This window comes from Pristiophorus japonicus, chromosome 16, assembly GCF_044704955.1.
Source record: "Pristiophorus japonicus isolate sPriJap1 chromosome 16, sPriJap1.hap1, whole genome shotgun sequence".
NCBI classification, from domain to species: domain Eukaryota; kingdom Metazoa; phylum Chordata; class Chondrichthyes; family Pristiophoridae; genus Pristiophorus; species Pristiophorus japonicus.
The window spans coordinates 22,920,922-22,945,132 of record NC_091992.1 but is presented as its reverse complement, the minus strand read 5'-3'; the positions used below and the strand labels follow the sequence as shown (position 1 = coordinate 22,945,132).

The 24,211-nt window shown below is 45.0% G+C and overlaps 1 protein-coding gene across 1 annotated transcript in view; it reads left to right on the top strand.

Annotated features, from left to right (window-relative positions):
* Positions 1-24,211, top strand: part of pipox (pipecolic acid oxidase) — a 100,052-nt gene that overhangs the window by 15,438 nt on the left and 60,403 nt on the right. The window contains exons 2-3 of the mRNA XM_070858085.1: positions 914-1,062; positions 17,163-17,376. Coding sequence (XP_070714186.1) covers positions 914-1,062; positions 17,163-17,376 — 363 coding nt within the window. The remainder of the gene's footprint in view (positions 1-913; positions 1,063-17,162; positions 17,377-24,211) is intronic.

Sequence of the window (24,211 nt, the reverse complement as noted above, 5' to 3'; positions counted from 1 at the left end):
TCAAGCCTAAATCATTTTGTGTTTCTGATCACATGGGGACTAGCAGCTGGCTGAGCACACACTACAAACAGATCCTACACTTTTGAAGAAGCTGAGAGAGAACATCAATCTGTAGGTTTGCAACTGCTATGCGTCATCATTTTGAGTACAAAGATTCGTGCAAAAGAGGGACCTTTTATTTCTAACTTAAGTTGCACTTACCTCCAACCAGCTCAAGAGTTATCAACTGTTACATTCTTGACTTGTCGCGCATTAACTAGTGCGCACAGGTTGAATGTAGATTCTCTAAAGCACTGTTGCAAAATATAAAAGCTGCATAGGCAACATACACAAGATGAGGGGACATATATTTTACTGTTTGAAAAGACAGTTAGCTTTGCAAGATGATAAGCAGCAGATGTAAGTTAGTATTTAAGGGATTGCAACAGATTTATTGAGGTTTGACAATATTCTATGTGAAAGTAAACTAACTTATATATTTTTTAAACATGCACTGGTTACCATTTCTATCCCTATTGGAATAAATGGAAATGCCCCGACCACACGAAAGCGACACATCTTGTAATACTGCAGCATTTGTCAATTTAGCATAAAGACAAAACATTCCTTAGAGAACGACCATGTAAGGTCGACAATTTGGTTCTACTCTGCCCTACTTTAAAAAAAGTCAATAAGTCAACATCACTTTCATGCTTGACTAGGCAAAGTACAGCTTTTATCTAATTCTCTATAGCAAGTGTGTTGTGAGACCATACCCTATGAGGAATAGATTAAGACATCAACTGATTTAACTGTGACCTGCAGTCACTGCTAAATGCAGTAAAAGGTGCCTATTTTCCCTTTTGACCTGATGATTTTTTTTAAGCTAATCTTCATTGTTGTGAAAACTTTGTACTTGTCTCCCCACTTCCAGTTTGCCTTGCCTCATTCCCGTGGAAGTTCCCATGGGCAGACTCGAATTATTCGGAAGTCCTATAACAAAGCCTGCTACACAGAGATGATGACTGAATGCTACCAGCTCTGGAAGCAACTGGAAGCTGAAGCCAATGCTGAACTATTCAGGTAAATTAGCACCCAAGCTGTCCAGGTGACAGACACCCCCAGCAATAAAAATACATATTTTTAAAATTTATTTGTTCATGGAATATGGGCGTCGCTGACAAAGCCAGCATTTATTAGCCATCCCTAATTTCCCTTGAGAAGGGAGTGATGAGCCGCTATTTCAGAGGCAAGTTAAGAGTCAACGGTGGCCTAAATTGCCCCTCTCCTTAAGGCCTGTTACCACCGCAAATCGGCGGCTATGCTGCGGAGTAGAGTGGTCGGCAACTTTTGGTGGAATGGCTGCCGCTAGCTCAATTTCCCTCCCGAGTTTTCCCGGCATTGCCCCGATCCCCCCCCCCCCCCCCCCCCTTACTGCTCCGCTGCTGTCGATCGGTGTTAAGCACGTCATCACCATGCGCACTGCTGATCTAACCACCCCAGACAGCAACATTCCCCTTGGAAAATCTTCGGCCTGCCCGGTGGTGCCAAAACAAGCTTTTTCCCCGATGGTCCAGTGAGGCTGTGGCCTCCTGTACTGGCAGTGCGGCTTCACTTAAAGGGGAGGGCTCACTGCCGCTGCCGCCATGTTTTTTTTTTTGTCGGCCTGATAATTATGCCCTCAGGTTCAGCCGGGCCGCCAACAGGCAGTCTGGCACACCCTCTTGGGTGCCAGGCCACTGGCCCGGCCGAAACCCTCCCTGGTGGCCCAGTGGGCCGAAGTTTTAAAATCGCAGAGGCGCTCCCCTTTAAGGGAAGGGGAGAGCCGTGATGACGCGGCGCCTTGATGACGTCATCACGGCGGTGAACTCCGCTCCGCATCCAACTTCCACCCCTCAGTTGCTGTCACCGCTATATCTTCGCCCCTCAGGTGTAGTCACCGCCCCCATTTATATCGACATCCGGATCAAAACAAAAAAACCCAAAGAGTGGAATTTCGCAAAAGAGTCGACCTGAACCGCAGCTGCGGTAAAAACCACTGAAAACGGGTGGGAGCGTCCCGTTTCGGGCGGGGGGCAATTTCTACCCCGACCACTCTTGGGTCTGAAGTCACATATAGGCCAGACCAGGAAAGGACAGCAGCTATCCTTCCCTAAAAGGACATTAGTGAGCCAGATGGGTTTTTACGACAATCCGGTAGTTTCATGGTCACCATTACTGATACTAGCTTTTTTTAAATTCCAGATTTATTTAATTAACTGAATTTAAATTCCCCAGCTGCCATGGTGGGATTTAAACTCACATCTCTGGATCATTAATCTGGACGACTAGTCCTGTAACATTATCACTATGCTACCGTTCCCTCTTTATTGCTTTTGTTGAACCATCTCAAAGCGCTTAACATAAACAAATGACCTTTGGAGTGCAGTGACTGTTGTTAAGCGGGCAAACTATAACTACCATGCTGCATTTGCTTTTGGAGCGTGGCTAACTGAAATGAATTTGCATGAATGTATGGATCAGAAAAACTGTCAGAGACGCTCTACTCACAAAGCCACGCTGATGGGTTCACCTCAGCCTAAAATTTGCGTGATATTAGAAACACGTGATGAATTGAAAAATAATTCAGCATGGTATGAGATTGGGGAGTTCCCTTTAAAGAGTGTCCCACCTCACTGGAAGCATTATCACCATCAGTCCTGTTGACAGTGAGATAATATTGCTGAACAAAAACATGACAGGGCATGAGGTTGCTGCACTTATGTGATCGATACACACTGAACTCAGAAAAAGTTAGGGCTTGCCCATTTACAGAAAATTCATTTTTACAAGTGTGGAATCTTCACCTGGTAATGCTGCCCCCCACCCCCCTCCCCCGCCACTTACAATTCTGCCCCTCCCCTTAATTTCTCAGCCCCTCCCCATCCCCTTTCTTCTTGCCACACATCCCATCTGGTCCTCTGAACATTCATTTGCCCTGCGCACTTCGACCCAAAACTGATGGCAAATGCACTGGGCAGACCCCACGTCTCCTCATGCTTCTCTAAATGGCTGCCTTTGTACCCTAAAGGCGAGAACTCCCATTCTCCTCTCCTGAATGTTCCAGTTACAGTATACAGAGTCGGCAATCTGGGACCTTGGCACTGGAAGTAGCATGAAGAGAAGGAGCAAGACTTATCCAGTACACTCGTCAGAGAGTGGAACAGAGGGCAGAGTGGGGACTTGCTGTGCTGATTTCATAGAATCAGAAATTTACAGCACAGAAGGAAGCCATTTTGGCCCATCATGTCCGCGTCGGCCGACCAAGAGCTATCCAGCCTAATCCCACTTTCCAGCTCTTGGTCCATAGCCCTGTAGGTTACAGCACTTTAAATGCACATCCAAGTATTTTTTAAATGTGGTGAGGGTTTCTGCCTCTACCACTCTTTCAGGCAGTGAGTTCCAGACTCCCACCACCCTCTGGATGAAGAAATTTCCCCTCAAATCCCCTCTAAGCCTCTCCCAATTACTTTAAATCCAAGCCCCCTGGTTGTTGACCCCTCTGCCAAGGGAAATAGGTCCTTCCTATCCACTCTATCCAGGCCCCTCATATTTTTATATACCTCAATCAGGTCTCCCCTCAGCCTCCTCTGTTCCAAAGAAAACAACACCAGCATCTCCAATCTTTCATCATAACCAAAATTCTCCAGTTCAGGCAACATTCTTGTAAATCTCCTCTGCACCCTTTCCAATGCAATCACATCTTTCCTGTAATGTGGTGACCAGAACTCCAGTTGTAGCCTAACCAGTGTTTTACGCAGTTCAAGCATAACCTCCTACTCTTGTATTCCATGCCGCAACTTATAAAGGCAAGTATTCCATATGCCTTCCTAGCCACCTATCTTCCTGGTCTGCTACCTTCAGGGATCTGTGGACCTGCACTCCAAGGTCCCTTTGTTCCTTTACTCCTTTCAGTGTCATACCATTTAATTTGTATTCCCTTGCCTTGTTACACCTCCCCAAATGCATCACCTCACACTTATCCAGATTGAATTCCATTTGCCACTGTTCTGCCCACCTGATCAGTACATTGATATCTTCCTGCAGTCCGCAGCTTTTTTCTTCATTATTAACCACAGTGTCATCTGCAAACTTCTTAATTATACCCCCAACATTCAAATCCAAATCATTAATATATACCACAAAAAGCAGGGGACCCAGCACTGAGCCCTGCGGAACCCCACTAGATACAGCCTTCCAGTCGCAAAAACACCCAACAACCATTACTCTTTGCTTCCTGCCTCTGAGCCAATTTTGGATCCAACTTGCCACTTTGCCCTGGATCAAATGGGCTATTACTTTCGTGACCAGTCTGCCATGTGGGACCTAATCAAAAGCTTTGCTAAAATCCATATACACTACATCATATGCACTGCCTTCATCGACCTTCCTAGTTACCTCCTCTAATTCAAAATCAAGTTAATCAGACACAACCTTCCCTTAACAAATCCATGCTGTCTGTCCTTGATTAATCCATGTCTTTCCAAATGAAGATTTATCCTGTCCCTCAGGATTTTTTCCAATAATTTTCCCACCACGGAGGTTAGGCTGACTCATCTGTAATTACTCGGTCTATCCCTTTCTGTGTTTTTAAACAAAGGTACAACATTAGCAGTTCTCCAGTCCTCTGGCACCACACCTGTAGCCAGGGAGGATTGGAAAATGATGATCAGAGCCTCTGCTATTTCCTCTTTTGCTTCTCTTAACAGCCTGGGATACATTTCATCCAGGCTGCTAAGCCCCTTCATACTTCCTCTCTCATTATGTTTATCTTGTCTAATATTTCACACTCCTCCTTCCTCATTGCAAAGTCTGCATCGCCCCTCTCTTTTGTGAAAACAAGTGCAAAATATTCATTATAAATCATACCCACGTCTTCTGTCTCCACACATAGATTTCCTTTATGGTCTCCAATAGGCCCCACTCTTGCGCTTAAATGTATTTATTAAACATCTTTGGGGTTTCCCTGAGTTTACTTGCCAACATTCTTTCATGCTCTCTCTTTGCTTTCCTGATATATTTTTTTAATTGCACCCCTGCACTTGTTATACTCCTCTAGAGTTTCTGCAGTATTGAGTTCTCGGTATCTGTCATAAGCTTCCCTTTTTTTCCTTATTTTACTCTGTATAACCCTTGACATCCAGGGGGCTCTAGATTTGTTAGCCCCACCATTTTTTTTTTTTTTTAAAGGGAACTTACGTACTCTGTACCCTCAGGACTTCCTCATTGAATGCCTCCCACTGCTTCGACACTGATTTACCATCAAGTAGCCATTTCCAGTCCACTTTGGCCAAATCCCATCTCAGCTCAGCAAAATTGGCTTTACCCCAATTGAGAACTTTTATTCCTGGTTCACCTTTGTCCTTTTCCATAACTACCCTAAATCGTATTGAATTATGATCACTAGCACCAAAATGCTCTCCCATGCCCCTACCTAAAACCAAGTCCAGAACCGCCCCTCCTTGTTGGGCTTGTTACATACTGGCTAAAGAAGTTCTCCTGAATGCATTTTAGGAAATCCGCACCCTCTGTACCATTTACACTACATTTTTCCCAGTTAATATTAGGGCAGTTTAAATACCTCACAATGGTTTTTTGCACTTCTCAGCAATTTGAGCACATATTTGTTCTTCTATCTCCCTCTGACGGTTTGGGGGTCTATAGTACACTTCCGGTAGTGTTATCGCCCCTTTTTTGTTATTCAATTCAACCTATATGACCTTGTTTGATGACCCCTCGAACATATCATCCCTTCTCACAGCTGTATATTTCTTTCATTAATACTGCAACCCCACCCCCCTCTCTATCCCATCTGAAAACCCTGTAACCAGGAATGTTGAGCTGCCATACCTGCCCTTTTTTCAGCCATGTCTCAGTAATAGCTATAATATCGTACTCCCAAATGTCAATCTGGGCTCTCAGCTCATCTGCCTTGTTCCCTATACTCCTTGCATTGAAGTATATACCATTTAGTGGTGCCAAACTCCCCTGTTGTCTATTTTCCAGCTCTTGTTTCCTCTGTCTTCCAAATTCACTTTCGACTTTTCTGCTGCCCAATTCCAGCTTTGCTTCTCTCCCGATTGAATCTATTCTCTAGTTCTCTAGTTCCCATCCTCCTGGCAAGCTAGTTTACATCCTCCCCAACAAACAGCACTAGCAACCCCACCACCCCCGCGAGGATATTAGTCCCGGCTCTGTTGAGCTGTTGAGGTGCAACCCATCCAGCTTGTACAGGTCCCAGCTCCCCCAGAAATCATCCCAATGCCTCAGGAATCTAAAGCCCTCCCACCTGCACCATCTCTCCAGCCACGCATTCATCTTCTCTATCCTTCTATTTCTGTACTTACTAGCACATGGCACCAGCAGTAACCCGGAGATTACTACCTTTGCTTTTTAATCTCATTCCTAACTCCCTAAACTCTGCCTGAAGGACCTCATCCCTCTTTCTAACTATGTCATTGGTAGCAATATGGACCATGACATCTGGCTGTTCACCCTCGCCCCCCCAGAATGTCTTGCAGCTGCTCAGTGACACATCCTTGACCCTGACACAAGGGAGGCAACATACCATAGAAACATAGAAACATAGAAAATAGGTGCAGGAGTAGGCCATTCGGCCCTTCGAGCCTGCACAGCCATTCAATGAGTTCATGGCTGAACATGCAACTTCAGTACCCCATTCCTGCTTTCTCGCCATACCCCTTGATCCCCCTAGTAGTAAGGACTCCATCTAACTCCTTTTTGAATATACCATCCTGGAGTCACATCTGCACCACGGAAACACCTGTCTGCTACCTTGACTATCTTCTTCCTCCCCCCCCCACCATGCAGCTGAGCCACCCGTGGTGCCGTAGACTTGCCTCTGGCTGCACTCCCTAAAGGCACCATCGCCCTCACCAGTACTCAGAATAGAATACTGGTTGGAGAGCAAGATAGACTCAGGGGACTCCTGCACTACCTGCCTAGTCCTCCTCTTCTGTCTGGTGGTCACCCATTTCCTCTCTGCCTGCACACTTTTAAGCTGCGTCAGAAAATCTGTGTCAGAAACTGATGAGGTGTTGCCCATGCCCCAGAAGGCTGATGCCAACCATCAGAGTTTCACGCTGATATCTTTGATGATCTAATTATATATGTATCCAGCAGTCGGAGTCTAGTCTTGGAGGTTCTACCACACTGCCTGTGTCCTAGCTCGTACTAAGTCCCATTCACCCATCACCCCTGTGCTCGCTGACCTACATTTGTCCCTGGTTAAACGACGCCTCAATTTCAAAATTCTTATCCTTGTTTTCAAATCCCTCCATGGCCTCGCCCTTCCCTATCTCTGTAATCTCCCCCCACAGAGATGTCTGCGCTCCTCTAATTCTGCCCTCTCGAGCATCCCTAATTATAATCACTCCATCATTGGTGGCCGTGCCTTCTGTTGCCAAGAACCTAAGCTCTGGAACTCCCTGCCTAAACCTTTCTGCCTCTCTACCTCTCTTTCCTCCTTAGACCAAGCTTTTGGTCATCTGCCCTAATTTCTCCTTATATGGTTCAGTGTAAAATTTTCCGTCTTATAACACTCCTGTAAAGTGCTAAGGGATGTTTTACTATGTTAAAGGCGCTATATAAATACAAGTTGTTGCTATATTACAATTCATTTGGTAAGCCCCTTGATTGAGATCAACAAGAAGATGGGTACTGACAAATAGCGAGGCACAGAGAGTTTATAAAATGACCTGCCGAGTGTTTCCAGCATTTTCTGCTTTTTTATTTCAGATTTCCCACATCCGCTTTGATTACTTTTGATTCATCAAAAGTACGGGTTTTTCTTCAATTTTATTTAAACCCAGTTCCACATCGACCAGATCTGCTGTGCTATAGAACTGCTGTGCATCAACTAAACAAATGTATCGTTGGTTGGGAATTTGAGACATTTTCAAGCCTTGACAAGTTGAGTATTTATACCAAGTACTGTTAAACATGTGCAGACTGTCGGGCCTTGAAAGGCTCAGCCACCAAAGAGATGGTTCCACGTTAGTGATTGGTCAGCTAGGCACATGGTAAGTTCCAGTGGATTGATGAAGCTTTTCAATCAACGGATGGCACAGCCAGCAGAGCGATGTCACGGGGGGGGGGGGGGAGGAGACAGAGAAGTGAAGAAAACTTGCCATTATTCTTCTTGCACTGCAACATTGGAGGCTAGAGCTGTGTAAAAGTCTGTGGTTTAGATTGCCAGACCCACTTACTTAGGTCAATGACAGTTCTGACAAAGGGTCATCGACCTGAAATGTTTGCTCTCCTTTTCTCTCTCCACAGATGTTGGAAATACTCAGCAGGTCAGGCAGCATGTTCTGTTTTAATTTCAGATTTCCACCATTCGCAGTATTATTGCTTATGTTGACTCCTGGCAAAAACAAATATTTTTAACAGTATTAAGTTTTATTAAAAGAAATCTGTCACATTGAGCATTTCACAGTGCTTGTTCTTTGCAAAGTGATCCTCTGTCAGGGAGGTACAGTCTTGTGATCTGCATTCACTCAATATACAAATATATTCAGTGCCAGTCTCTTACTTCTGTGTTTTTAGCCTGCAGCCTGATGTGTTGGAACTTTCTGAGCAATTTTAAAGTTAGTGTTGTTTCCCCTGAGGAATGCAGATAGTATAGGTTTTATGCAGGTTCCAATGACTCCAGTTCAGTCACATACTACTGTTCAGTGGACTGCCATGTTATTTCTAGCTGTTTTGTTTGTCTACGTTCTATTTCCCTTTTTATACTTCACCACATTATACAGTGTAGCCAATTTAAATAATTGATGAGTGACTATTTCTGTCAAATACGCCTGGAAAACCCCAAGCTATCTTCTGTCTACACCCCTTATCAATTTTTGATAAGTGATTAATGTTAGCTGTAAATTCAGTTTGTGTGGGTGGTTTTTTTGAAGTAAGCTACATTGGACTGTAAATAGCAAATTCAATCACTCTCTGCCTGATGTGTTACTTAAATCATTATTCTTGAAACTGTAGAAAGTAGTAACAGTTCACATTCTAACAAATCTTCAATTCAAATTATTAATCATGCGAATTCCTGACGAGAATAAATGTTTTTCCTAAAAAAGGCTAATATTTAATTGGATGACAATCCATTGGATTCTCACTTCAATAGTTTCTTGATATTTTGAGAGAATATTTAATGAGTTTGTTAAAAAGTAGCTTTTTAATTTAAAAAAACTTTCAAAAGGCTCAGCAAGGGAATGGTCCGAGTGTTTGTCTTACAAACCCAACTTACAGTCACCCGTAAAAGTCCCAGTGCTGCCTCACACACAACGCACCAGCGATGGATTTTCAGTGGTCAGATAGCCTCCCATTGATGCTAGAAGAAAGGCGGCTTGTAATAACTGGTGGTATGGCAAGGAACCTACAAAATAAACTCAATGTTCTCCAATTATGCAACTACACCACTGGTATTGTTCAATTCCCCTAGTTAATTAAGTTTGCCTGCTATCTCGCTGTTCAGTACATATCTTCAGAAATTGTGATTGCAGGTTTTCTATGGTTACAGCAGGCTGGGTTAGTCAGTGTACATTACAGATACAGAACTGAACACAGTTCTGACATACTTTGAATTTCATTCGTTGAACAACGAAACACAGTTTTGGACTCCCAAATAAAGAGGGAATTACAGCCAGAATCTCGAGGCAGAAAATGTATTCTCATCAGGAATTCACATCTGGCACATGATTAATACTTTCAATTGAAGAATGTGAATCGTTACTACTTACTTCAGGGATGTAATTCCCGCTGACTTCGGGTTGTAGTCAGTCAGGACATGAAAATGAGGCCTGGGAGTTAAAATATCCCAGGCCTCGCGCAATTCACCACCCACTTCAACCTCCTGCATCCGGATTCCCACCTCGAGTGAAAATAGTCTCAAGGCAAAAGTTTGCAGTGCCCAATGTTCCTCTACCCGCTCCCTAAGCTTGGTAATCCCTGAGCCTTACCATTCAGCTTTGGAATGCTATCTTAATCTAGTTTGAACCTAATGCTTCAGACATTGGAATGCAAATACCCTTTCTGCTAGTAATTGGATTTAAAAAGTAAGATTTTGCTTCCATAATAATCTTAAAGACATAGCAGATACATAAATATGTAGTTTAGTGTGAAGTCAAACCATAGAAATTAGGAAAGCCTTAATGGCTGAATTTAATCCTCCTCCACCCCCTCCCTATTTTTACTTACCCGAATTCAGGCATGGGAAGGACACCTGGCTCAGAGGAGCAGGGACTCCACAGACCCAAGGGAGAGCTAGCAAGGATTTATTAAGGACAAATTGTGTTTGACTAACTTGATTGAATTTTTTGATGAGGTAACAGAGAGGATGAATGAGGGCAAGGTGGTTGATGTGCATATGGACTTTCAAAAGGCGTTTGATAAAATACCACACAGTAGGCTTGTTAGATAAATCGAAGCCCATGCGATAAAAAGGGCTACAGCAGCATGGATACAACATTGGCTAAGAGATAGAAAACAGACAGTTGTGGTGAATGGCTGTTTTCCAGACTGGAGGGAGGTATACAGTGGAGTTCTCCAAGTTTCAATACTGGGAGCACTGGTGTTATTGACATACATTAATGACTTGGACTTGGGGGTATGGGGCAAAATTTTGAAATTTGCATTCGATACAAAACATAAAAATAGTAAACACAGAGGAAGATAGCAATAGACTTCACGAGGACATAGACAGGCTGGTTGAAAAGGTGTAAACATGGCAGATTAAATTTAATGCAGAAAAGTGTGAGGTGATCCATTTTGGTAGGAAGAATGAGGAGAGACAATACGTGCTAAATGGTACAATTTTAAAGGGGGTGCAAGAATAGAGAGACCTGGGTGTGCTTGTGCACAAATCTTTGAAGGTGACAGGACAGGCTAACAAAGCAGTTAATAAAGTATATGGGATCCTGGGTTTTATAAATAGAGGCATAGAGTACAAAAGCCAGGGAGTTATGCTAAAGCTATATAAAACACTAGTGCAGCCCCAGCTAGAGAATTGTGTCTAATTCTGGGCACCACACTTTAGGAAGGATGTGAAGGCTTTTGAGAGGGTACAGAAGAGATTTGCTAGAATAGTTCCAGGAATGAGGCATTCATGAAGAGTTTAGAGTAAATAATGAAAAGCGGTTTCCAATGACTGAAGGGTTGATAACTAAAGGGCACAGATTTAAGGTGATTGGCAAAAAAACTAGCAGGGAGAGGAGGAAAAACATTTTTACGTGTGGTTAGGATTTGGAATACAACACCTGATAGGGTGGAGGATACAGATGCAATAAGAGCCTTCAAAAGGAAATTGGATAAATATGTGAATGAGAAAAATTGCAGGAATCTGGAGAAAGAGCAGGAGAGTGGGACTAACTGGATTGCTTTTCGAAAGAGCCGGCGCAGACTCAATGGGCCGAATGGCCTCCTTCTGTGCTGTGCGATTGTATGATAGCTGTATTTGAGTAGTCATTAATGTTCCCTCTACCAGCTCTACACAATCACTGGTCACATGTTGCCACTATATGACCAATGGGAGTGCCCAAAACACTGGCATGAACTCACTAACTGATAAAGGTATAGCTGATTATATGACAGTAAATGGTAAATCCAGAAAATGACTTCAAATTAAACCTTGACAAAAGGACAAAGTTTCAACCCAGTGATCCTATCAAAAGACAAATTTCAGACTGATGTAAGGAAGTTGTTCTCCATTCAAACAGTACAATACACAAAATGGACTTTCAGCAGGCAAAGGAGTCATTCAAGTAATAACAAGATGCTGAGATGGGAAATAGGTTTATTGTAGATTCTTTCTGGAAGGATGAGTCTGGATGGCCCAAATGGCCATCCTCATCCTTATCAATCATGTGACACTCTTGGAACAAAGTTGTGTTTGGGCTGGTATTCATGAGCTGTGGCAGGACCAGCTCTCCTTACAAGTATTTAAAGAGACTGCTGTTTCAGAGTTTGCAGACCGGTTCCATTCCTGCGTCAAAAACTCTACTTTGAATGTGTTACGTTAGCTTCACCTGAACAGAGCGACATGTGTTGTAGTTTTTGTGAAGTTATCTTAAACTTTTCATGTTTCAAAAAAGTTACTTTCCCCCATTGATATAAATGAGATGGTCGTCTCATTTATACCAAGCTAATTAGAACTGTTTGGATGAAGATTATAAATCAGTACCACCCTTATAGATTCCCGTTCAGAAGTAACATTTCTATTTATTCATTTTATTTTTTAACTGCATTTAGGAGCCTGTGGATATTTTATATAGGACTTAGTAACATTTTTATCTGCATGTCATCTCTGAGGATGGTGATAAATGGAGTCAGAAAATGGGAGTCACCTTTCCCATGAAATGACCGAGACCCGCTCCAAGTTATCTTCATGTGGCTTCCTACCAGTTTCCATCTCATGTTTTCCTCTTCATTCCATTTTCTCATCAGTTTTTATTTCCTTCCTTTGACTCTCTCTTTACATCTCTCTTGTTCATAGTCTTCTCTATCCAGTGCTGGTATTAACCTTCAAGACATCCTGTCAATTCCGTTTACTACATTTAGTGGGAACAAGAAATCTGCATGTGTAGTTCAGCATCAGAACTCCCATTGGATGCTAGCAGTGTCACTTTATAAAAAGACATGTTTAATAGTCTTGCTTCCTGCTGGTTGCAAGAAACTATTTTATCAATTAGACCCAAATTGGACTCCATGCTAATTATCAGCACTTGTTACCAACCTCTTGAACCAGTGCTCCTTGTCAATCCCAAGCCAGTGGTTTCATGTATGTAGTTACTGTGCGACGGGAAAAGAAACCTATTCCATTTTAATAATGCAATAGGAGGGAAAGTGTCCCTGCCGGACCATGGAAAGGACATTTAAATTCATTATCAGTGATGGCAAGTCTCTTTACATTGTAATCATGTTACAAATGGCTCTTGTTTATTGAACAGAGCAGCTCTGATGCTGAAGTATGGCAGAAGGTGATGGTGGAAGCTGCAGCATTTTCTCAAGGGGAGGGAATATAATTTTTCCCGTTTAATTATTAATTGGGCGGAGTCGGTGACTATTTGTCTTAACCCTGGTGGGAGTTAGGACAAATAGTCACTCCGTTAATTGTATTCATACCTCGTATCTATTGAGAGCATAATTAGACGCATGCGCAGGTGAGGATTGGTACAAATAGTCACCGAATCCCACCCTGCACTCACCCTTTTCTGCTCAAGTCCTTCCCCAACCCGTTCATTCCCGAGTCCCGAGCGGGGCGGCCGGGAGCAGGTCGTTTCTCGGGAGATCTGATGCAAGGCATCGGAAGCAGTCGTTACTCCAGTTACAGAGTCTGAGCTCCCCACCGTTACCGATTATCTCCGCAACTGTTTATTGTACGTGAAGAGTAAAGTGCTCCGTGAGGAGAGAGACACTGGGTGGAGAGAGAGAGAGAGAGAGAGAGCCTGGGGAGGGAAGAGAGAGAGAGCCTGGGGAGGGAAGAGAGAGAGAGAGAGAGAGCGCGCCTGGGGAGGGAAGAGAGAGAGAGAGAGAGCCTGGGGAGGGAGAGAGAGAGAGAGAGAGAGAGCCTGGGGAGGGGAGAGAGAGAGCCTTGGGAGGGGAGAGAGAGAGAGAGAGAGCGCCTGGGGAGGGAAGAGAGAGAGAGAGAGAGAGAGCCCGGGGAAGGAAGAGAGAGAGAGCCCGGGGAAGGAAGAGAGAGAGAGCCCGGGGAAGGAAGAGAGAGAGAGCCTGGGGAAGGAAGAGAGAGAGAGAGAGCCTGGGGAGGGAAGAGAGAGAGAGAGAGAGAGAGAGCCTGGGGAGGGAAGAGAGAGAGAGCCTGGGGAGGGAAGAGAGAGAGAGAGAGAGAGCGCCTGGGGAGGGAAGAGAGAGAGAGAGAGAGAGAGAGCTTGGGGAGGGAAGAGAGAGAGAGCCTGGGGAGGGAAGAGAGAGAGAGAGCTTGGGGAGGGAAGAGAGAGAGAGCCTGGGGAGGGAAGAGAGAGAGAGAGCTTGGGGAGGGAAGAGAGAGAGAGCCTGGGGAGGGAAGAGAGAGAGAGAGAGAGAGCCTGGGGAGGGAAGAGAGAGAGAGCCTGGGGAGGGAAGAGAGAGAGAGAGAGAGAGAGAGCCTGGGGAGGGAAGAGAGAGAGAGAGAGAGAGAGAGAGAGCCTGGGGAGGGAAGAGAGAGAGAGAGAGAGAGAGAGAGAGCCTGGGGAGGGAAGAGAGAGAGAGAGAGAGAGAGAGAGCCTGGGGAGAGAAGAGAGAGAGAGAGAGAGAGAGCACCTGGGGAGGGAAGAAAGAGAGAGAGCGAGAGCCTGGGGAGGGAAGAGAGAGAGAGAGAGAGAGAGAGAGCCTGGGGGGGGGGGGGGGGGAAGAGAGAGAGAGCCTGGGGAGGGAAGAGAGAGAGAGAGAGAGAGAGAGCACCTGGGGAGGGAAGAAAGAGAGAGCGAGAGCCTGGGGAGGGAAGAGAGAGAGAGAGAGAGAGAGAGAGAGAGCCTGGGGAGGAAAGAAAGAAAGAGAGAGAGAGAGAGAGAGAGAGCGCCTTGGGAGGGGAGGGAGGGAGAGAGAGAGAGAGAGAGAGAGAGCCTTGGGAGGGGAGGGGGGGGGAAGAGAGAGAGAGCCTTGGGAGGGGAGGGGGGGGAGAGAGAGAGAGCCTTGGAAGGGGAGGGGGGGGAGAGAGAGAGAGAGAGAGAGAGAGCCTTGGAAGGGGAGGGGGGAGAGAGAGAGAGAGAGAGAGAGAGAGCGAACCTGGGGAGGGAAGAGAGAGTGCCGTGGGGGGGGGGGGGGAAGAGAGAGACACCGATGGGGGGATTAGAGGGGAGAGAGCGAACTCGGAAAATGGCTAACCCCCTGGTGCGTGCAAGCTGGGATAAGGGACTTCAGCTGGAACTTGGTGGCTTTTGGGGAGATCTGTCTTCTGTGGCTTCTGAAGTCAAAATGGATCAAATTAGAAAGTATCTCAGAACGGGCTGGGCGGTTCCATTTACACATTCCAGAGGAACTTCAAGGTGTGGCTTATCCTCCAAGGGGACCAATCAGCAATAGATCATATAATGGAGAGCCAGTTAGAGAAATGGCTGTCTTTCAGTTAGTACAAATAAACGCATCCTACAATTTATGAAGTATGCATCGGTGAAGACGTCCCCATCCCCCTCCCAGATCCAAACAACTCTTAGCTCGAGGCTAAACTGTGACAAATAACATAGATTAAAGCTATTGTTTTCTGCACTGTCGTAATGCATGTTTTAATGAATTTCTTGCAGCAGTCTCAAATGTTTTGTTATAATTCATTAAAATATAAATTCAAAATGCCAGACCATTTCCTAGTTAACCCACTTTAGGTCATAATTTAACATATATATTCTAGTTCTATGTTGCAGCATGTCAGTAAGCCTGAGATGCAACTTTAATATCCTCACTGAGCTTAGATGTAACTTTCCTGTCCAATCATTCTAAGATCTTTGGTCATTTCACACAGCACTCACAAATGCTGATTTTTGTTTGACACCTTATGCTGTTCTCTCCTGCTCCTTGCATTTTCTAACCTTTCTCAATGTTCTTTTAGCCAAAGCCAAGAATCATTTTACTAAATTGCTCGCTGGATGGTATACACGTGTGTGTGTGTATATATATATAGACCCAGATATTGCAATGGTAATGACGGTGAAACTGCCAGTATACGCCATAATTAATCTCTTAAACTGACCGTAACTTCAGGATTTAGCACATGCGCAGATAAACGTGGAAATCCTGAAGTTGCAGTCAGTCATTCACTGCTCCACCACAGTCTGCGCTGTGGAACTTCTCATAGCCAGCAATCGTGAAATCACTTGAACTGACAAAAAACTTCCCCTTTTCCTCAATAATATCCATTCTGATTTCTGCTCTAATATCGCTGTTAAACACCCCATTAAATATTAAACCTTGTTGAAAGATATGTAACTGGGGTTTTAACGGCATATTGACTGCTGAACAACTAATTTTACATTTGGAATGTCAAATTTCTCCATTATGATAAAAAAACTAGATTTTTAAAATAATATAATTATTTTTATTTGTTTTAAAGTTTGTTTATGATAGTTCAGCTTCTACCATAACCCCATCTGTAAGTCCCAATCATTATTTCACTCTCTCTAAACATTTTAACAAGTGAGTGATAATCAGTGCGTTTTATTTCCTGGTTTGCTGTCGGTGAGAGTTCTTCAGTGTGATTGGCTGCATAGACAGCTTGATAACATCACTGCTGCTGCACGCTGGAGATCCCCTTTTGATAGCAGTACAATCAAATTAAGGTCAAAAGGTTAACATTTTCACCACACAGATTTAATATCTTTGTGGGCAGCTTTCTTAGGGTCAGCAGCGATCACTGTCACTTTGCCGCTGACTGCAAATTCCGGGCCATTAAATATTATTGCCTTCCTGCTCCTGTGCTATTCTCTCTGCAGTGGGAGAGATGGATGCTGTGCCAAAGAAATGTTCATAGCCACCATCAATATAGATCTGCTTTAAAGAGCAGGGTAGGTCTCGCTGTGCATTCTTCTTCCCACTGTGATCGAGCATTCCAGTAGCATAAGCCATTCATCCAAAAACCTGAAGAAAACTTATCCAGTGGGGAATATTTGTAGTTTGAACAAGGCCAAGATTCAAACCTGGCACTTCTGCTTGGAAGAGTTATTCGAACTACCCCAGAAAGGTTACTGAGCCAGGGTTATTCTCCAGGCAGTCTGGACATATCTGAATGACCCAATAAGAAATAGAACAGAAAGCAAATCAAATCAGAAAGAACATACAAATGAATAGGCTTCCCTGATGTCTCAGCTGGTTAAAGCACTGTGTGACTGAACCATACACTCCAGAGAATTCCCAGGATCAAACACCAATTTGCGCTGTTAGCTGATCACACGTGGGGCATTGAAGGAGTGCTGCAATTCACCTCTGGACTTTTGGATGGGGAAATTCTACCAGGGTTCCACCTCCTGATCACTAGAGAGTGACCTTGGCTGGAAGTGCAATTATGGCCCTTGCAACCATACACCAGCAAGCATCAACACCCTCTGGAAAGAAGGAAGGGAAGAAATAACTGGTGAGAAATGAAATAAAAAATATCAAGAGCAGTCCTATAGTAATGCGATTAATCTTGTATTTGTCGGTAGGCAAACCGGGTTATTGGTTCTCGGCACAGAAGAGGACCCAGAATTTCAAAGTATGAAGTCGACATTGGTTGTGAACAAGATCCCCATGGAGAGTTTGACATCTGAAGAACTTTCAAGGAGATTTCCAGCTGTAAACCTTCCAAAAGAAGTATCTGCTGTTCTTGACAAAACAGCGGGAACCTTGTATGCCGATCGAGCTTTAAAGACCATTCAGGTAATGTGCTGTGCTCTGTATCCATTCTTTCATGGGATATTAAACCAGCTAAAATCATTCCCAATCTTTGAAAATAGTAGAAACTAGGATACTCAAAAGAAAGAAAGAAAGATTTGGATTTATATAGCGCCTTTCATGGCCACCGGACATCCCAAGGCATATTACAGCCAATGAAGTACTTTTTGGAGTGTAGTCACTGTTGTAATGTAGGAAACACGGCAGCCAATTTGCACACAGCAAGTTCCTACAAACAACAATGTGATAATGACCAGATAATCTGTTTTAGTGATGTTGATTGAGGGATAAATATTGGCCAGGGCACCGGGGATAACTCCCCTGCTCTTCTTTGAAATAGTGCCAGCTGAGAGAGCAGACGGGGACTCGGTTTAAAGTCTCATCCGAAAGATGGCACCTCCGACAGTGCAGCACACCCTCAGTACTGCACTGGACTATCAGCCCCATTCTCTTGCAAACTGATACATTTCAGCAACTTATTCATAATTTTCTCTGTCAAGTGTATTAAACCAGGTGTTTTATTGCAGAAAAATGTAGCTGCATTCCCTCCCTTTAGTGCATTTTTGGTAAGAAGCAGAGCCCTAAAGTCCTCCTGTGGTTCAGTAGGGCAATGTTGTGTATGGTGTGGTACTGAGCCACCTGGACCTGTTGGTTTAATTCCTTGTCTGTGGTGAGTTGCTTGATTTTAGCTTAGTCAACGTTATGGGTTCTACAGTTGACCTCAGCTTGCCTGATCTCGTAAAGGAGAAAAATCAGCCAAGGCTATCACGTCACCATTCAGTGAGCTCTGCATGTTTTGATATAGGGCGAGGACTGCATAAAACCCAAGTGCAATGATAAGAAGAATTGTATTTATATAGCGCCTTTCACGCTCTCAGAATGTCCCAAAGTGCTTTACAGCCAATTAAGTACTTTTGAAGCATAGTCAATGTTGTAATGTAGGAAATGTGGTCAACTTACACACAGCAAGATCCCATAAATAGCAATGAGATAATAACCAGATAATCTGTTTTTTTAAATGTTAGTTGAGGCATACATATTGACCAGGACATTGGGGCGAACTCCTCTGCTCTTCTTCAAATAGTGCCATGGGATCTTTTACATCCATCTCAGAGGACCTTGTTTAATGTCTCATCCGAAAGACGACCACCACGATTGAATAACCTGCTGTCACAGTCTGGGCTCATAGATAAAGAATAGTCATTTAGGTGTATTGCCGCCAATAACACCTCTGGATCTTTAGAGCAGTTGTTTACAGAAAGGTTAACGGAACAAAAATAAAAGTTAAGGACCAAATTTCTTTTTAGAATACCGAATCAGTCAATGGTGTGCTATAAGCACCCGAGCTTCAATTTTCCAATTGCACATTCTCACCTGACCTTTAGTGTAAGGACCCCGTGTGCATTTCTGGGGTCAGATTCATTAACGTACTATAGGTGAGCTCCCAGTGTTGAACACGCCTGTGATTGGGAGCTTGCCCTTTGCTGGATCTGAAATCTGTCACAGAATTTAAAGGTTTGCAGCAGGGGGGGAGATTAGTGGAACAAGATTCAACATTAGAGATTCTCGTTTAATGCAGAGGGGAACTCGTCCGAGTTTGAATTTTCCTAATAAAAAAGCAAAATACTGCGGATGCTGGAATCTGGAATAAAAACATCGACCTGAAACGTTAGCTCTCCACAGATGCTGCCTGACCTGTTGAGATTCCCAGCATTTTCTGTTTTTATATTATATTTCCCTAATTTGCATGTTGCGGCTGAGCTGTAAATAAAAGAAGTGCTTGTGATAGGTAACGCAAGCAGGTGCTGCTGCTGCAGGTTTTCAAGGCCTGGAATAACTTAAGGTTTTTTAAAGTTTTTGTTTTAGCTGACACAGCAGGAACAAGTGTCAGGAGGTTCAGTAACATGTCTGGTCACATCATGGAATCAGTATTTTAGGTGGTTCAAATTTCGTGTACTCCAGATGCAAAGAGGTTGCTGAAATACTTGCAGCAACTGAAATGTGAAGAAGTCAAAAAATATTTCAATGCACTTCCTGGGTATCCAACATTATAGCAATCTGGGAAAATTCCCCTCCGACCCATCCAGGGGATCAAAACTAGTCCAGGAGATCACCCTGGCCATAGTCAATGGCAGTACTTACCATTATATCTGTGCCGGCCAACAAGAAGTTATCCAGTCTAATCCCAATTACCAGCTCTAGGTCCGTAACCCTGCAGGTTACGGCACTTTAAGTGCCCATCCAACCATCTCTTAAAAGTGGTGAGGGTTTCCGCATCCATCGCCCTCCCAGATCCCGTCACATGGCTCTAGTTGGGGTGGAGTGTAGAATGTTTCAGTGTAAGGGGTGTCGCAGTTGTGTGGGGCGGACTGGTTGGGCTGGGTGCTCTTTACCGTTCTGCCATTGTTCATTGGTCATAGGTTTATGTGTAACCTTCAGGGCTGCTGACTGAGGGCCGTGTGGCTCTTTGTCGGCTGGCACAGACACAATGGGCCGAAATGGCCTCCTTCTGCGCAGTAAATTTCTATTTGCAAGTGCTATTATGTTGGATACCCAAGAAGTGCATTGAAACATTTATCCTTGGCTCACTTCTTTGGGTACGCTTGACAAACAGGAAACTCTGCTTTGTAGCACTTGTTTTTCAAGTTAAGCATCCTTCTTGTTCTCAGAACAGCCTTTTTCAAGCTTAAGAAAACTAATGGTCTATTTGTGAGGCATTAGATCCAAACTGTGCTTCTGACAGTTTATCTCCACATGGAATCGTTTTACTGGTACATTTGTACACCAACCGAAGGGGAAAGCCCCTCTCGGAACACTGGGCATTTCAGAAAGGTGAAGAAGACACTAATGGAACCGTTTGCTAAAAATCTTGAATTATTCGCACAGACAAAATAAAATTTTAAAAACCCTTAAGAAGAAAATGGACCCTTTAGAGTTTTGAAAATGGAAAATAGCTGAGGAAAAAATTATTTCACATTTAAAAAATCAACACAATGTCTGTAATATTTATGTCTCAATCAACATAACAAAAACAGTTTATCTGGTCATTTTCACATTGCTGTTTGTGGGAGCAAATTGGCTGCCGCGCTTCTCACACTACAACAGTGACTACACTCCAAAAGTACTTCATGGGCTGTAAAGCGCTTTGAGACATCCAGTGGTCGTGAAAGGCGCTATATAAATCAAAATCTTACTTTCTTTAATGGAAAAAAACAATAATTTGTTCCCCTCTCTTGTTATTTTGCTTTGTTTCTTGGTTCTTTTTTTGTGTTTCACACCAACATTTCCAAATCTGATCAGAGCTCAGTCGCACTGTGACAGAGACCAGAACAGGGAAGAGAGAAGGAGATTATAATAGGAACGTACGAGTCCAGGAAAATCCATTGTAGTCCAGTCCAGGAAATATCACATCCCACCATCCCTCTCATGTCTCTTGATCAATTATTTCGGTAGATATGTATCCAAAGGTCCTTTGAATTTGCTGATACAATTAGCCCTCGCTGTCTCCCTCGACAGTTCAATGCATACAATCGCCACCCTCTGCGTAAAGCAATAAAATCTACGTCTAACTCACTTCAGCAATACCAATAACTGAATACAACTGAATAGTCCCTGCGTTTGTGATTTGCCGTGGTTATCACACTGCTTCCTCATCCCTTTACCTTAGATTCATTAGCTAATCTTATTAGTAGTCTCCAAAGCAAAATTCATATGCTTTATCTAAACAAGCATTACCCTGACATATTCTGGGAAGCAACTGACTGAAATTAGTCTATAATAAACTTACTCGGGTGGTTATTCAATATTAGAACAGCAGTGTGGAAATAACTACTTTCTACACAAGTGTATGCTCATGAATTAATTTAGATACTTATGACTTAGTTATTAATGTGGTATTTTAGCGTGAAAGCATGCAAAGTCTCTCTTTGTATTCAGAGATCATTTTACAACTCTCGCTTTCTGAAACTCTTTGGACTCAATTTTCTTTTCAGCAAAAGAGTGCAAGCAATTACAACTTGACCTCCTTTACCCCTTCCTGATATTATGGGGTGGGTTTTAACCCCAAGTGGTTTTGGGCTGGGGAGCAAATGAGTGCGAAACGCACTCACTGGGTTTAGTTGGGGGCCTGGGGGTATTTGAACTCCCGGGCCTCAACTGAATGCCGTCGGTCAGCTGTCTGGTGGTCGGGAGAGGGTGTTCGGGCAGTCGGAGGCCGCACGCCGGCACTATTGGAAAAGTCACCGGAAATTCGCAGGGCGAGGGTTTTGGGAGGACCCATGGGAGCAGAGAGGGGGGCTCAGAGGGTCCGGGTCCGGGGCAGGGGAAGGAGCGTGTGGGGCTCAGATGGTTTGGGCAGGGGAAGCGGGGCGGGATGCTCAGAGGGTCTGGGCAGGGGAAGCGGGAGGAGGCTCAGAGGGTCTGGGTCAGGGGAAGCAAGGAGGGGGGGCTCAGAGGGTCTGGGTCAGGGGAAGCAGGGAGGAGGGGCTCAGGGTCAGGGGAAGTAGGGAGGAGGGGCTCAGAGGGTCTGGGGCAGGCGAAGGAGCGTGTGGGGCTCAGAGGGTCTGGGGCAGGGGAAGCAGAGAGGAGGGGCTCAGAGTGTCCGGGTCAGGGGAAGCAGGGAGGAGGGGCTCAGAGGGTCTGGGCCAGGGGAAGCAGGGAGGAGGGGCTCAGAGTGTCCGGGTCAGGGGAAGCAGGGAGGAGGGGCTCAGAGGGTCTGGGGCAGGGGAAGCTGGGGGAGGCTCAGAGGGTCTGGGTAGGGGAAGGGGCATGTGGGGCTCAGAGGGTCTGGGGCAGGGGAAGGAGGGAGGGGGGCTCAGAGGGTCTGGGGCAGGGGAAGGAGGGAGGGGGGTGCTCAGAGGGTCTGGGGCAGGGGAAGCTGGGGGAGGCTCAGAGGGTCTGGGTAGGGGAAGAGGCATGTAGGGCTCAGAGGGTCTGGGCAGGGGAAGGGGCATGTGGGGCTCAGAGGGTCTGGGGCAGGGGAAGGAGGGAGTGGGGTGCTCAGAGGGTCTGCGGCAGGGAAGCAGTGAGAGGGGGATTAGAGGGTCTGAGGCAGTGGAAGGAGGGAGGGGGGCTCAGAGGAGCACTCCTGGCCCCACAAAGGAACATTTTACATTTACCTCGAAGGGCCTCATCTGTCTGCAGACCTGCTTCAGCCTGTTTGCAAAGTCACAGCAGCAAACCCACTCAGGTCACAGTTACAATGGCATCGGAGTCCCGTTGTGATAGTAAGACCCTGAATTGCATGAACTCATGAGCCCACCGTTTAATGTAGACAGGCTCCTCATCTGCCTGCAGAATTCTGCAGGTTAAAATCCGAAAAGGCGAGTTCGGAGCATATAGTAATCTGCTCGTTTTTACCTGCAAATGGTCACCCTTTGACCCATAACAATGAATGCTGTGTACCGTCGATGATATTAGTTATAATATGCGCTCAGTGATGTTGGCTCCATCAGGATCTCACACAATTTCAATACCTGTAAGCCACCCGGAAGTTTTATAGAATCTATGAATACAAATGAAAACTGTATTCCTGGTATCATAAAATTGAATACATAGATAGGTTGAAGGGAATTGAGCAATAATAAAACAGTCTCAAAGTTCAGATAATCTACCCTGCCACTAAACTTCTACTTAGTCTGACGTGAGCCCTGAACGGATATTTTGATCTAAAATGAAAACAAAAAATGCCCGAATGGGGATCAGGGTGACGGAGGTCAAGGACACTAGCCCTACCCCACAGACCGATGGAATGAAAGCCTCTATCATCTGGTATGATCAGCCATGATCATATTGAATGGTGATGCAGGCGCGAAGGGCCGAATGGCCTGCTCCTGTACCTATTTTCTATGTTTCTATGTTATAAGGATCCTATGTGAAATGGGTTTGGGCAACGTCACCCCAGTTCCTAGTGGGCACACGGCTACAGCGCAAACTGATTCTTAATTTGGCAATCTCACTCAGAGAGAAATTGGAAACAATTGTCACATGGCATCTGGTCTGCGCTATATCTCAGCTGGAGGTGTTTGATGCCGAGACTGAGGCTTGGATAGTAACAGGGTGGATTATGTAGGGGGGAGTTTTAGACGGGAAACCCAGTTTCCCCGCACGCTGTGGATTTGAACTCTATTCTGTAGCAGGCCGCAAGGCCAGGTAGACCTGATCCACAACCCCAGGGTTGAGGTGCAGGGGGGGATCCGATCCCGGGAGAGGTTTGATCCCCGATCCCGTGGGTGGTGGCCCATCCAGGAGAGTGTCCGATCCCAAGCAAAGGGGGCGCTTACGGACCCCAGGAGTCTTTCTATGTGGGGAGTGGGGTCTGATGTGGGGGGGGCAAGGAAGCTCTCCTGATCCTCCTGGCCCACAAGGCACTGACCTCCCCGAACCTGTCCTTGCCTCCCTACAGCTGCCCCGCAGGCCACAGTGAAGAATTGCCAAACCGCCTCCTGGGAGCAGGTTGACTGCTGCCCTCTGACCCGCCTCCGTTAAACCTGGAAACGGGCGGGTTTGAGAATTTAAACATTTTGCCCTCTGACCCGACCCCAACACCAACCCACCAATTTTTGGGTGTTAAAATCCAGCCCTGGGTGTCTGAAATGGAAAAATCCCATTCCTTGAGCCAACATCCCTTGCATCGATAAGCATTTAAAAAATAATGCTGGATAGCGACTGATTCGGATCTGAAAGAGAACGATAAGGTTATCTCCGGTATTATTGCCCTTTTCTTTTGAAGAAAGCCTTTAATGATGATCATCCCCTAAGATGTGTATTCCTCATGAAATTACCTTTAAAGTACACAGGGGCCGAAATTGCCCCTCCTTAA